A 15,750-nucleotide genomic window follows, 5' to 3' on the forward strand; every position below is an offset into this window, starting at 1 on the left:
GTATGTCAACTAAAACTGTCACTGTGACAGTGGTAGTTTCCAAACTCGTCTGATACGTCTGAAGGTGGTACACAATCAATACAATCTAAATGTATAAGTTAATATCGCTAAATTTCCCAGCTCAACTAGTTTCATGTCTTTTTATCTCACTACTTAATACATCTTTTGTGCTATTTTGCCGGTTATTAGAGCGCTCATCACTGTATTTCTGGTATATCCAGGGAATGTCTACAAAATATATTTTGAATGTCCAGAGAACATTCGTGGACATTCATGGAATGTTCCAATAAGACATTCAGGTAATGTTTAAAATGCTGACACAGGATTTTCCTGGGATGTTCAGGGAACATGTTTTCGGGGATATTCCAGGAATTTTTCAATGTCTGTGTACCTTCTATGGACCTATATGGAATATTTTGGTGTTATTTTACCGCCGCACTCCACTTGCGATTTGTAATCAGGAAGATTGAACACATTGTTTCAAATACAAGTCAATCCATTTGTGACTAAATAATCATGGATTGACTTCTATTTGAAAGAATGTGTTCAATCTTCACAACTACAAATCGCAAGTGGAGTCCGGCGCTTAGGGCTACTTCCTCTTCGGTATTATGTATTATACTACAGAAATCAGGAACTTTCCTTCTAAATATATGTATGCATCTTGGCCATCAAACATATTCTTCCAAACATTTTTTTAAGGGGTTACATAGGTCTTGTGGGTAAAAAAGTGACTTTAAAAAAATTATATCTCGAAAACTAAAATTTATTTTTATTTATAATTGGAACATGTAAAAGTATAGTACTTAAGGTAGTCTCAAAAAAAGTTTCAGCCAAAAATATTCATTTTTGTAGAGTTTAAGTTTTTTTGCGTTGGCAGCATAACTAGTCTCATCTGAAATCAAAAAGTTTCTTGTAGTTTATACCTCTGGCTAGAATATGAACAAAGGAATTAAAAAAAATTAAATTTGAAGATTTTACATAAGTTTAAACACATTTTTGACCCCAATTTTTCTCATTTTTAAAGTAGTTTTTTTTTATAAAACAAAAATGACCTCATCTAATAAAAAATCCTTTGTTCATTCACTAGCCAGAGGTATAAACTACAAGAAACTTTGATTTCAGATGAGACTGGACTTGTTATGCTGCTCACTGCAAAAAAGGGCTGTTGTGGAAAAATTGCAGTCAACTCTACAAAAATGAATATTTTTGGCTGAAATTTTTTTGAGAGTACTATACTTTTACATGTTTCAATTATAAATAAAAATAATTTGTAGTTTCCAAGATATAATTTTTTTAAAAAGTCACTTTTTTTACCTGCAAGACAACAACTTAACAAATTGTTGATTTCAAATTGTAATAACAATTGTTTTGCAAAGTATGCTGCCTTCTTGTATTTTCTGTGTTATCTTCATCATACAATTACTTCATCTAAAAACTTTCTGCGATATATTCGCAACAACAAAAACAAACAAAACAAAAAAAAATAAAACAAAAGTTTAACCACCTTCTCACCACAGAATCAAGCAATCAAGTTACACAAATTTTCAAACACCTCACCCGACACAGCGTCTCAAGTACGATTGCGCGAATTGGTAAATATAACTCCGCACGACCACGCAACTCGAAACACAAGTATGCAAACACGGTTGCGTGAAACGTGGCTCGCAATCGTGAAATTTACAAGACTTGCTCGACCTGTAGATTCTTGTGGACTTATCCATTTCTTTCTTAAATTCTGTTGATCTCGTATTAACCATTCAAAATGTAGTTATGTCTTCAATCCCACCGCTGTCACCAATGTTACAACTTCTTTAAAATACTTTATTTAACTTCAATTACAATACAAACTCAATGACAACTATCAACTTTAAATACTCAATTACAACTGAACTGTAAAATGTCAAACACGTATGTTTATATAGATTTCTGACGTTCTGGACGTCACCAGACATTTCTGGGTTATTCCATGACATCCAGAACATTCTCGTACGTGACTACTTCTTCTTTTACGTCAAGGGACTTTTTCAATGTAGGATCAATCTACGGAACTGTAATAACAATACAAACAAATGAGAACTGACAGATTAACCGGTCTACTACTACATGTTGCCAAGTTTCAACTTCATGGATTGTTAAGTAAAGGTGGCTATGTTCTTGCCCATTTACCCACGTGCTTTGGGGGTGTATGAAATGTCAATGGCAGCTTGCTGAATATAAATAAGAAGAAAAGTAGATATTTAAGGTTAAGAAGGTTATATTTGTTTTTTTGTTTTACAGTTACAGTTTACAAAAATATGAAATCCTAAATTAGGATTTAACAGGATTCCTAATTTCCCGATGTGTGCAATGGTCAGCAAAAATGACATACCTATAGATATTCTCGATTTATTTCGAGATAAAAAGTTAGTGAAAATATGTGCCCCCATGGTACGCTACAGCAAATTACAATTTAGAAACCTAGTTAAACTGTATAACTGTGATTTAACATTTACTCCTATGATTTTGGCAGATTCTTTTTGTCAAAGTGCAAAAGCCAGGAGTAATGAATTTACCACAAATTCTTTAGATACTCCTGTTGTTGTACAATTTGCATCAAATACTGTGCATGATTTCGTAGGTGCAGCATATTTAGCATCTCCACATTGTAATGGAGTAGATTTGAATTGTGGTTGTCCCCAGAGATGGGCAAGAGAGCAGGAATTGGGTTGTGAAATGTTAAAGAAGCCAGAATTAATTTATGATATGGTTCGCCAATGCAGAAATCACGTTTTGAAACCTTTCACTGTAAGTGTAAAAATGCGACTGCTGTATGATGAAAAACAGACCGTTAATATTTGTAAACAATTAGAAATGTGTGGTGTTAGTTTTTTAACTATTCATGCCCGTACTCCTTACCAAAATGTGGGCGATATTAATAAGGACACTTTAAAGTTAATAAACGATACTTGTTCTTTACCAGTGATAGCTAATGGAGGTGTGACAACATTAGATGATTGTTACAAATTACAAGAGTATACAGGATGTAAGGGTGTAATGGTTGCGAATGGTATCCTGACCAATCCTACAATATTTACTGGAAACTTAGAAACAACTCTGGATTGTATACAAAACTGGTTAGATATTTGTTATAATAGTACTTTGACGATGGATCAATATCTTAAGGAAAGCAACAAGCCTAGTCAAATGATTCAAGAAAAACCATATAATTTAATATATCAGTGCTTTCATCACCATTTAGTGTTTATGTTAGAAAGGATATTGCCAAGGAAGCAAAAGAGATACTTTAATAATTTAAAAACTTTTAAAAGTGCTTTAGAATTTTTAGATGATTATTTTCATTTAAAACCTAGATTATTTGAACTTGAGAAATATTTACAATATACAAATTTTAATATAGATTATTCAGGTAGGGAATTGTTATATCAAAATTTAAAACCAGATAACTTGACTACAAATGAAGATTTTAACCTATATAACTCAGAAAACACAGACGGGCAGTATTTTACATCAAAAACTAACAATGATACTTGTGATTGGTCAGACATATTTCTTGAAAATGGTTAATGTATAATGTAGTTTTAGTTTGGAATACAATAAAACAATTGTATAACAATCAATGGTTATATAAAGGAAGAAGTATATCCTGTCTGGTGATATTTAAGGTTTCTTGTATCTGATCAAGGGGCTACTATTCTATTACAATTTCTCTACTGACAAAAGTAAAATTTTAACATATGACTTAGCATTATGCATTACTTTTTAGTGTTGGTAGGTATAGTTGTTCCATTATATCTTTGCACAAATATCACGATTCATTTTTGAACAAGTTAAATCAAAACATTAAGTGAAATGTATGTTGATATGTAGTTTGATATGTACTGTCAATGTAATAATTAGGAAATGGCTATTATCAGTGGATGTATTTTATGAAGTTATATTGTACATTTATATTTAACTATGTTATAATATATTTAACACAATATAACTTTATAAAAGAAACACAATAAAGTTATAAATTCCAATAAAAACAATAAATGCACTAATGTCACTGTCACTGAAAATAATGTAGATCAAAATTCATAGTAAACAATGTATCAAAGACAGGAGGTGTTTTTTCTTCTTTTTTTGCCTTTGGGAACTGGGCCCGTTTAGCCTGCAACACTTCTTAAAATCAAATCCAATCGAACAATCAAGGGTAGGAAAGGGAAAAAAAACTTCGCACCATGTCGTTCAGGGTGACTAACCACAGACTAAGTAGTAGGGATACAGGGTATTATTAATTTACATGACTAATTTTATGATCTAAAGTTTCAATTTACACGACTTAACATAAGTAATCTAGAAAAATCCTAAAGATTGACGGTTTGTTCAAAGCTAGTAAGTTCATCAGATTATATGGGGGATAAACGTTTTCTTGCAATAGCTGCATATTCAATAGATTTCTTTGTGTTACCTGCAAAAAATATATGATCAGTCACTTATTGTATTGCAATTTTTGCACAAATCCGACTGTATAACATTGATTTAATATAGATGTGCGGGATAACAGGCATGGCCAAACTTTAGTCGAGAGATAGTAACAATATCGTGTCTTGAAAAATCTAAATTTTTATGCCAATAAACTGACAGGATTTTCGGATGTAAAAGAGTATACCTTGACGGACAATTTATACAGTACTAATTCCATTGAAGTTTCCAGTTATCATGTAGTCTGGTTTTACTTATGGTTATACATTCTTGAAGTCCAATATCATTCAATGTTTCCTCGCCACTGAAAATGCTGTCTTTTGCCAACTGATCTACTTTTCCATCTAGTGCCAATTTCGTAGGTGATGTACCGGTGAAAGGTGAAGAGGTTCTCGTCCAGTACATCCCAATCCCTGATCTTCTTGGCAACACCACCGCTAGCTATGGTGACATCTATGTGGCTTTTCGATGTACCCCTCACAAAGGTTGGTTTTCCATTGTATATAGCACTATGCGGTCCGTCGCGGAGATCCACTCATTCCAAAGTTCACCCCTCTCGTCATTTCGGGGGGATCCCCATATATTGGACTGCAATTATGTCTCCGGCTGGCTACTAAGAAATGTTTCTCCCTCTGTGTCGTGTCTATTATATTCTCCGCGTGCTGTTTGTAACGCTCTCTAGTAATATTCAGGGAAATATAGCACGCTATTAGGTGCTATTGTGGTTATTTTGTCGATTTTTATTGTTACATACCAGGGTTGCAAAAAAACATGTTTTTTTAATTTTATACAAAACACATGTTTTTTTTTGTCTTAAACGTTTTTTTCTTGTTTTAAACATGTTTTATTTTGTTTTTAAATTTTATGTTTTAAACAAATAAAACATGTTTAAAACACGTGTTTTTTTATTATAAAATTTATGTTTTAAACAAATAAAATGTAGAAAAAACACTGTTTAAATCATATTTTCTTATATTATTTATATATTTAAAACATAATATTAATAACTTTGATTTTAACTTTTCTTTAACCTAATAGATAATAAAACCAATTGCAATTAGGAGTTATTGCCTGGGATACTCCAGACTATTTACTATGTATTTATAAATTATCATTGCAAGTTGGCTATTGTAATAACGCCTATTGTAAGTTATTTTGTGGTGTTGAGTATTTTTTTTAAATAGATATGCAAATGGCAAATTTTTGTACATGATACGAAGGAGCTTCGAGGAGTGTATGGAAATGGCTTTGACCCCGGTTCATTTTTGGCAAATTTGCTTGATAAGTGCTTTAGTGGAAATAAACCTAAAATCCATCTATTATAAATTATCATCCAGGAGCATTGCCAATTATTAATTACCAGGCAAAGTGTGTACCGTTTAAACCATAAACGTTTTCTAAACATTTAATTTAGAATGTAATACCACAGACATGGTGGCGTTCTATGAAAAATATAAATACTACAGCATTGGAACTTGCTCAACAGCTCCACACAGCTTATAATTCATCGTCAGCCAACATGGAAAGACTCTTCTCCTCAACATACGGTTTACCATTCCAAACTACGTAATCGGCTAGGCAATGTCAAAGCTACTAAGTTGGTTTTGGTTTTAATTTTTAAAGAACTTAATTGCATCAGTGATGACGTGATATCAGATTGATAATAATTTTAGATTACAAGATTACTAAGGCCGCGTCTCACCATCAAATAATTTGATCAAACAGTTTGAGCAAACTTGACGTACTTAAGGAAGTACGTCAAAGTGACGTCACAATTGCAGTTTTTTTTGAAATTCTAAAAATCTGTGCTCTCACTATCAGTCTAGTTTGATCAAATTTTTTGTATTGAGTTGTCTAACTTGTTTGTACTTTATTTAAAATTAAAATTTTTCATTATTATCCACAATGAACACTCAGGATGTGACGTCACTAACTGTCACTTTCAGTTTGCTCAAACCAGTTTGATCAAATTATTTGATGGTGGGACGCGGTCTTCAAGACCGCATCTGAGACTGGAGTTTTGAGAAATTTATTAACTCTTGTATGTAAAATGTTTATAAGTTTTTCAATCTTTGATAAGTTTCGGTTATTAATAAATAAATATGTATGTTAAAAAGTTTGTTTATTTATTTTTTTATTTATTTATATTGTATAATGTATTTGAGAATTTTTTTCATAGTTATTTATTATTTTAACCCGGGAGCAGTCGCGCCGTTAGAAAAAATCTCACATTTTATTCTTTTCCGTGATAACTTGATGAAAAATTTTGCAACATAATTTTCCACTCGTACGGGTCTCGAGAAAGATTGTAGTAATGCGTGGGAATTTTTTTTGTGGAATTTATGGTTTTGGTGAGAACCAATTAGCTTTAAAATTGATAGCAGTAGACATTTTTAACATAAGTAAATAAAAATAGTATAAAATAGAAATTTGTTTTAAATTCGTATTTAAATTCGTATTGTGAGATTTTTTCTCTACGTGCGAATACTTACGTAACAGAAGTGAGTGCGACTGCTCCCGGGTTAATAAAGAAAATGAAAATAAAACGCTTGTTTAATTTAAACGTGTTTAAACTGTTTTAAACATATAGTCCCATTCATTAACGGTAAAATATTGCAAAACCTTTAAATTTTAAAGAACCGCTTGGATTGACATGAAATTTGGCATACACACAGCTAACAAGTCAAAGAAAAAAAGTGATATTGTGCCGATATGTGCTTTTGCCCTGGGGGTGGTTTTCACCCCCTCTTGGGGGTTAAAAAATATTCGTCCAAACAAAGTCAGGAAATGGGTAAACTGGCTAATTTAAAGTAACTTTTGTTCTATAGAGTTTTTTCACTAAGTCAATACTTTTCGAGTTATTTGGCAGTGAATATGTTCATTTTTTCAACAAAATAACCACGCTTTTAGACGGTTTTTCGCAAATAACTCAAATTGTAAGTATTTTGTCGATAAAGCATTCTTAGCAAAAATATAGCCTATAAAATTTTTTAAAAAATAGTGAATATATCACGTTTTTTTATTTAGTAGAAGCAGAGTTATAGCTAATGAAATATGGGTTCATATTCGTCAAATTCCAAGTGGAATACTTTAACGTGAAATAACCAAAAATGAAGCACATTTCGGGGAAAACTCATTTAAACTTATTTAAAGTGTTTAAAAAAAGCTTCATTTTTGTTTTATAAAAAAAATTTCTAGCATCAAAATTAAACAAGTTACGCTCAAAATAAAGTTAGTCCCTTTTGGTTTTGGTAAAAAAATCGAGAAAATCACCCCCTAATTAGTATCTTAAATGAACTTAATCGTAACGACTTCACAAGTTTCTTGACTCGTGTATACCTATATTGTTTATATGATCTGTAAGTTTCATCGGTTCAAAGTCCTTATTATTGAAACGCTGTAGTTAAAAGGGGTTGAACGAGTCACTGATCACGAATGTATGCAAATTTAGAAACACCAAATCTTGATCAATTTTTGTCTAACAGAAAAACAAAAAAATACATGATATTCAGAAAAGCAAATCTGACTTTTTTTGCATTTCGAGACTTTTGGTATCTCTAACAATTTTTAAGTTATTTTGAAAAAAAGCATATTTTTCAAAATTTAAATTTTTAAAAATTTTACTTTGAAACCAAATTTTTTCAAAAATAAACACTTTGAATCGATGACACTTACAGATCATATAAACACAATATAAGTAAAATAATTTATGGAGCGGCAACGATTAATGTCATTTAAGTTGCTAATTAGGGGGTGGTCTTCCCGATTTTTTTGCAAAAACAAAAGGGATTAACTTTATTTTGAGCGTAACTTGCTTAAATTTAATGCTAGAAACTTTTCGTAAAAACAGAAATAAAGCTTTTTTTAAACACTTTAAAAAAGTTAAAATGGGTTTTCCCCAAAAAGTACTTAATTTTTTGGATATTTCACGTCGAAATATTCTATTTGAAATTTGGTGAATATGAATCTATATTTCATTGGCTATAACTCTGGTTCTACGAGATCCAGAGACCTAACGCGTACACCATTTTTTTTACTTTTTTATAGGCTATATTTTTACTAAGAACGGTTTTTTCGACAAAATAGGTACTTACTTTTTGAGTTATTTGCGAAAAACCGTCTAAAAATGTGGTTATTTTGTTGAAAAATGAACATATTCACTCGCAAATAACTCGAAAAGTGTTGACTTGGCGAAAAAGCTCTATAGAACAAAAGTTACTTAAAATTAGTCAGTTTACCCATTTCCGGAGTTGTTTTGGACATATATTTTTTCACCCCCAAGAAGGGGTGAAAGTCACCCCCAGGGCAAAAGCACACGTCGGCACAATATCACTTTTTTTCTTTGACATGTAAGCTATGCGTACGCCAAATTTCATGTCAATCCAAGCGGTTCTTTAAAATTTAGAGCAAAAACCGTGAAAGAATGGACTAATATACACATGTTTATGACAGTTGTTTAAAACAAAATGTTTAAAACGAAACAACCCTGTGACATACCCCTCTTTCAGGGCTGCTTTATCCATTAGGCAATATAGGCAGCTGCCTAGGGCGGCAAATTTTGAGAGGGCGGCACAGGGGCGTCATTTGAAATTTTGATTGGGGGGGGGGGCAAGCATAATATACAATACATTATATATGATATAATGATGAAAACTGAAAGCATTTTTTGTAAATTTCAGTCATTTTCAGGGGGGGGGGCAACTGCCTCCCCTAACCCTATCAAATGACGCCCCTGGGGCGGCAAAAATACTGTACAAAAAATATTTGTATTTAAAAATTAAAATCGAATAATAATCGATAAAATTGCATGTAATGTATGTAGAAATTACATACAAATTAAATTGTTAATAATTAAAAAAAAAACTTAAAAAAATAGGTTTTCTTCCTATAGGTCTACAATAACTAAAGGAGAAGCAAAGCGGATTAGGGAACTATGCCCTTGTTGTTCGCTCTTTCTTACCGTTTTTAGAGTGGTTTTGAATTCTGGACTAGGGATGGGAAAAACCTACCGGTTTAAACCTAAAACCGGTTTTTTTACTTCGCAATAACCGGTTTTACCGGTTGTTTTTTGTCCCGGTTATAACCGGTTTTCTCTTTTAAAGTAAAAACCGGTTATTAGGTTTTTACGGTGATTAGGATTAGGTTAGGTATTATTTTTTATCCCAATCATAATGCTTATTCTCAAGTATGTAATTATTCCAAACAAAACCATAATTAAAATTTTATTTTATTTTATAAAATACAGAAGCAAACTGAAAGTGCAATCTCACATCAGCCAGAAACAATTATTAAGTTTTATTATAATATTTCCTTGAAAAGGTATTTATAATCATATTTACATAAGAAGTGATCTGGTTGAATTAGACGCAAACATCATCTATTTTTCACACTTAACTCTTGACATTGAAAGTGTGTGAATGACTTTTTCTGATTACCAAAAATAATGCTCTGACTATGAATATCGAATTACTGATTACGAATACGAATCTCCAAGAATTTCGCTACGTTTTCAAAACGATACACTCATACAGGAAGTATTAAATGAGTTAAAATGTATTGTCGAAGCGAAGATCGGTGGAATATGCGCATTTTATCAATGAAATTCGATATTTTTAAGATATTCCAGAAGCCGCTACAGATAAAATGTTTTAACGACCTATTAATCATTCATAAATACTCAACGGATATTAGTACAGTTAAAATAATTAAGACGATAACCGGACAATATTGATTTAATGAGTAAAATTTAAAAATGCTGTTGTAGGAGTTGACTTCATGCATCCGAGGATAACCCTTAGAGCTTGAAATTGTACTGTATCTAGCTTACGCAAGGTGTTTTTGTTTGATGGTTTTATGAATATGCTGCCGAAGTCCAAATGGGATCTCACCAGACCATAATATACCAGTAGTAAAGTGGCAGGGTCCCCACCCCACCAGACTTTCCCTATTGCCCTCATTACGTTAATACCTTTAATAGCCTTACTTCTTATGTTTTCAATGTGGGGGTTCCAGTTAAGGTTTTCTGTGAGGGTGACTCCTAAATATTTAATTTCTTTTTTACGAGGGATGATCTGCTGATCCATAACGATTTCTGGATATATGTATCTATTACTAGTTTGCAAACCATACTACTTCACTCTTGTTTACTGAAATAGAGAAGTTGTGTTTCGCTAGCCATTCATTTATGTCTGCAAGAATTAAATTTGATCCTGTTGCTACTTGGATTGGGTTGTGGTGTTTGTTTAGCAGAACTAGATCATCTGCATATGACAATAAAATGCATTCCTCTGGTATTATTTCATAAATCGAATGTATATAGATGTTAAATAGTAACGGACTGAGTGGTGATCCTTGTGCTAAACCTTGTGTTGTAAAGGCCGGACCTATGAGATTTTCTTCCTCATCTTTGACATATATTTTCCTGTTATGAAGAAGCTTGAATGTAATGTTAGTTAGTTCTATTGGGAGATTTAAATCTAACATTTTTTTATAAAGTACATAAATGTTTACATGGTCATAGGCGGCTTTTATATCTAGGAAAATTCCCAACACACTTTTATTGTCTGAGATAGCTGCCTGAATATAAGATGTAAGAAAAGCAATATTAGTCTGGATTCCCATACCTTTTTTAAACCCTGATTGGAAGCTGTTGAATGTATGGTTATTTTCCAATATCCATTCCAGTCTGTTTTTAATAAAGTGTTCCATTATTTTGCCTACACATGATGAGAGGGCTATGGCTCTATAACTATCTACGAGTTGCGGATTTCTGATAGGTTTGAGAAACGGGAGTATTATTTGTGTTCTCCAGCTCTCAGGAATCTCTTTTCCCTCCAGTGCCTTATTGTACATATGAAGTAAGCTTTTTAAGGCTGTCTCTGGTAAATATTTAATCATTGAATAAGTGATTGCATCAATGTCCGTTGCTGTGTCCTTTTTATTGTTTATACCTTGTTTCAGTTCACTCATGGAGAAAGGATTCTGAATGCTGTTGTTTGCCACTATCGTAAATTCTGGATCTATGTTGCATACTGATAGATTTGTTAAGATACTTTCACTGATTTGTGTGTTGGGTAGTTTTTTTTGATACCCCTGTTGTGAATTATAGAATTTTTTAACTGTACTCCATACGTAGCTCATATCGGAGTTTCTGTTCAGCGTTGCACAGAACTTTCTAAAACTGTCTCTTTTTTTCTCCCTTAGAAACTTTTTTGTTGCTGCAATCGTTTTTTTGGCATGGACATAGTTTTCAACTGTGAATTGTGTCTTGAGCCTTAATATTGCTTCTTTTCTGTCTCTTATTTTTTGTGAGCATTCCTGATCCCACCAGATGCATCCTATTACTTTATCGTACTATATACGTAGTATAGTATAATAGATAAAGTTATAGGATCGTGCAAAAAATTTTTTTTCAGATTTCACTTTTTTTAGACGTTTTGAGTCCCCCTGAGACTAAAAAGCAAATAAAAAAAAATGTCGGAAGTATGTACGTACGTACGTATGTCGCCACCGTCCAGCAAAAACTACCGAACCGATTTTGATGAAATTCGGTTTGAGTAAGTTTAAGAGAATTTTGTCGAGAAACTAAGCTTTTAAAAAAAACCTCTCAAAGGGGGGCCGAAAGAGGGGGGTTATTTAGGGCCCATTTTTGCAAATTTTGACCGAAATGAATGAAATTCAACTCAAAGTAAGATCATCGATAGGTAAATAAAAATACGGAATTTGACATTTCCAAATTCAAAATGGCGGCCAACATGGCCGACCGCCCACCCGACACATTTCCCTACCTATCTAAAAACTTGTTTAAGATAAGTTTAATTTGAAAAAGTCGTTATATAGCCTAAAGATGGGGCTATAAGAAGGATGTTATCGTTTTTCAGAAAAAGTTACGGGTTGCCTATATTTAAGGGGTCAAAATTTGACATAAATTTGAACTAGATTTTCTCAAAAATGGCTCCAAGGAATTTTTTTATTTTTTGACATATTTTTGATATCCTATCGGTAAATTGAATGACATTAGTCAGATTTCTTACTCCCCATAGGAGGGGAGTTATGAATTTTTTATAAAAAAATATTCGAGTGCCCGTAACTTCCTTCTTAATAGAAACTAAAATTTGAAATTTTGCAGACATATATGGTACTTTATTATCTATTATCACAATAAATTTTACCAAAAATATGGCTTCCGGTTGAACCGAAAATGAATAAAAAATCTTAATTTTTTAGATACGCCCTGTATATTTTTAAATATTTTGAAAGAATCCAAAATTACCTTTCCAATGGCATAAAATTCATTGCTGTAGCTCAAAAACTCAAAAAGTTACGCTAAATAGAAATTTTGCTATAATCTTATGTGTGTCCTCTCTCACGCGATCATAGGAGAGCATTATTGTAGGGCAGTCAATGAGGGTATTTGGCTCCGAATTCCATCCTACTACATTGATGTACTTGATATTTTCACAGTAAGTAGGGAATAGCTCAAGAAACAAAATCTACCCTATATACTATGGCGCTTTTATCTTGGGGCGGTTCCCACTTCTTCAAGGGGGTGGAAAATTTGTTGGTCAAAATAAGCACGGAAGTGGCTAAAGAACCTATTTCTAAGCAAAAACTGGTCTATATTTTTTTTGAGAACTCAATACTTTTTGAGTTATGCGTAGTTGAAAATTGGCCATTTTCATTGAAAATGACACCTTTTCGGACGGATTTTTTGTGAATACCTTAAAAACTATGCATCGAACTAAAAACACTATATAAAACATTTTTTAGATTATAAATAATAAAGAGATTCGTTCCTTCGTAAATGTTCTATTTATAATACAAAAAGAGATATGGTAGGTGAAAATAGTTTGTTTTTTGGTGCATGCTCAAATTGGTGTATTCAACTTGAAATAACAGAGGAACGGTAGGTTTTAGGTGTATGATGCTACCAACACCTTTTGTAGTGTTTGAAAAGGCCTTTAAAACGAGCACCGTTAAATGCCGGTTACATACAAATTAAGCGAGATATGGTGCAAAAAAAATATATGACTAATGTACTTTAGGGAAAAATGAAAAGTATATACATTTAACTCCCCATCCACCATAATTTAAATGCATTGTTTTTCTTTTGCAATACCTTTTAATATAGTGTTATTTCTACTTTCAAAAAGTTGAACGGATTTAAAATGAATGGTTTTTGTAAAAAATGTGATCAAATTATAAAATGAATTTTTAAATTTTCTTAAAAATCTTCCTTTTTCTCCATGTAATTCGAAAATAAAAATATTTCACCCCTGAGAAGTGGTGGGAACCGCCCCCATGATAAAAGCGCCATAGTATATAGGATAGACTTTGAATTAGGAGATTGGGCTACTCCCAAAATTTCATTAAAATCCATGAAGTAGGATAGAATTTGGAGATAATATCTTGTTCTTAATATCGCGCATTGACTGGCGTAATCGAAATAGAATGAAATGCAAATATTGTAAACTATTAATTTCTCAGAAAAATGAACTAATTTGAAATGAAAGTATGACTATAATATTCTATTGATTTATGCAATAATCTATACATCTATAGTGTATCCCCGAAATATGGCATCGAACATTTTCTCAAATGCAGGAATTAATGATGCGTAGAACCATAAAATACTTTCAAGTACAGAAAGTGTTTCTAAAATATCAAAATAACGAGTAACTTTGTTATTTTTATAGAATGCCAGTATCTAGTACCATAAACGATAATAGATCGGTACGATAAAGTTCTCGGGCGGCCCTTCCGTCCAGCGTTTTTTTCTCTTTGTTCGATTTTTCATTGGAATAGTAATATTGGCTGCCCTCTCCATTGTTTGAATTAACTCTCCATATTCCAGTTGTTCTATATTTGATGTTCGGTTTATTATACAGTCGAACCCGCTTATTAGAATACCGGTTAAAGGAATATCCCGGCTAAAGGAATAAAAATTTGAGGTCCCAAAACGTTTTTACTATGCACATATGATCGGTTATTAAAATATCCCTGTTATAGGAATACTTTTGCTTGGCACGAAGGCTATTCCAATAAGCGGGTTCGACTGTATCCTGGTACTCTTCCCAGTTGGCTCTTTTATAATTTTTCCTTCCCCGATTGATGTTTTCCGGATTAATGTTTATAGAATTTTGTATAACTAGTTTTATGGGGTAGTGATCACTGAAGCCCAGGTCGTTTATCACTGACCAATCACATTTGTGGGCTTGATTACTGGAGGTCATCGTCAGGTCTACTGCACTTCTCCTTTGTCCTGGTCTGGTGAGTCTTGTTGGAGTCCCATCGTTATGTATAAAAAATTGTATTCATCAACAAATTCTTGTATATTGTTACCACTTGTATCAGATATTTCACATCCCCAAGAAACATGGGCATTGAAATCTCCCAAAATGATAATCGGTCCTTGTAGCACCTTAATTAGGTTAGATAGTTTGTTTTTTGTTATTTTATTGGTGGGATGAGAGTATATATTTACTATATTATATTTTTGAATTTTAATTATTATTATTCTAAATTTGTTGGTTTCTAGGTTATTTCCACATTTTAAAATTTCGTACTTTAGATTTTTTTTAATTAGTGTTGCTATACTAGTACCTTCATTCATATCATTTCTGACTATATTATAGGTTTTAATGTTAAATTTATGTATCGGTTTTAAAAAGGTTTCATTGAGTAAAATGACATCTGGTTCCTCATCTCTGATTAGTGATATTAAATTACTAAAATTAGAGTTTACACTACGTATATGTTCCATTGAATAATGTTAAGGTTTGTGTTATCCATTTTTATACTAATATGTTAGTTACTTGCAGATGAGAACTGCATTTTTTGTTGATCTGATTATATAACTTGTTGACTATTTGTTTTGATTACATTTCTGGCTTATCCAAATCTTCCGAAGATTTGGACAACTCAAAGTATGTATTAATTAGATCCCTAATTTGACATTTATGTTCTATTGGTGTAATTAAAAATTTTTTATAATATTCTTTAACTCTGTTCAGATTATTTGACTCTATTGATTGTGTACCTGACCCAGCAGGATCTTCTTCTCTATCTATGTTTCTATATGGACTAGCTTGGAAATTTTGAAATTGTGGCCTGTGTTCTGCCCTTTCCTGTCTTCCATTGGGGTATGATAATACTCTGTTATGTGCTGTTTTGTCAAAACTGACTCTCTTTGTTGGAGGAGAGGCGTTTGTCGTTGATACATTTGAGTATGTTCTTTTTGATTTGACAATGTTACTGCTATTGATAAAAGATCTTCTTTGA

The 15,750-nt window shown here is 32.3% G+C and overlaps 1 protein-coding gene across 1 annotated transcript; it reads left to right on the top strand.

The window, feature by feature from the left end:
- Window positions 1–2,130: 2,130 nt before the first annotated feature.
- LOC126884497 (tRNA-dihydrouridine(20a/20b) synthase [NAD(P)+]-like) lies at window positions 2,131–6,586 on the top strand. The gene has a single exon (XM_050650435.1). It carries the CDS (start codon window positions 2,341–2,343, stop codon window positions 3,565–3,567), a length of 1,227 nt encoding a protein of 408 aa, XP_050506392.1. The 5' UTR covers window positions 2,131–2,340; the 3' UTR covers window positions 3,568–6,586.
- The last annotated feature ends 9,164 nt before the right edge of the window (window positions 6,587–15,750 follow it).

The sequence above is a fragment of the Diabrotica virgifera genome, chromosome 5 (genome assembly GCF_917563875.1).
Source record: "Diabrotica virgifera virgifera chromosome 5, PGI_DIABVI_V3a".
Lineage (NCBI taxonomy): Eukaryota > Metazoa > Arthropoda > Insecta > Coleoptera > Chrysomelidae > Diabrotica > Diabrotica virgifera.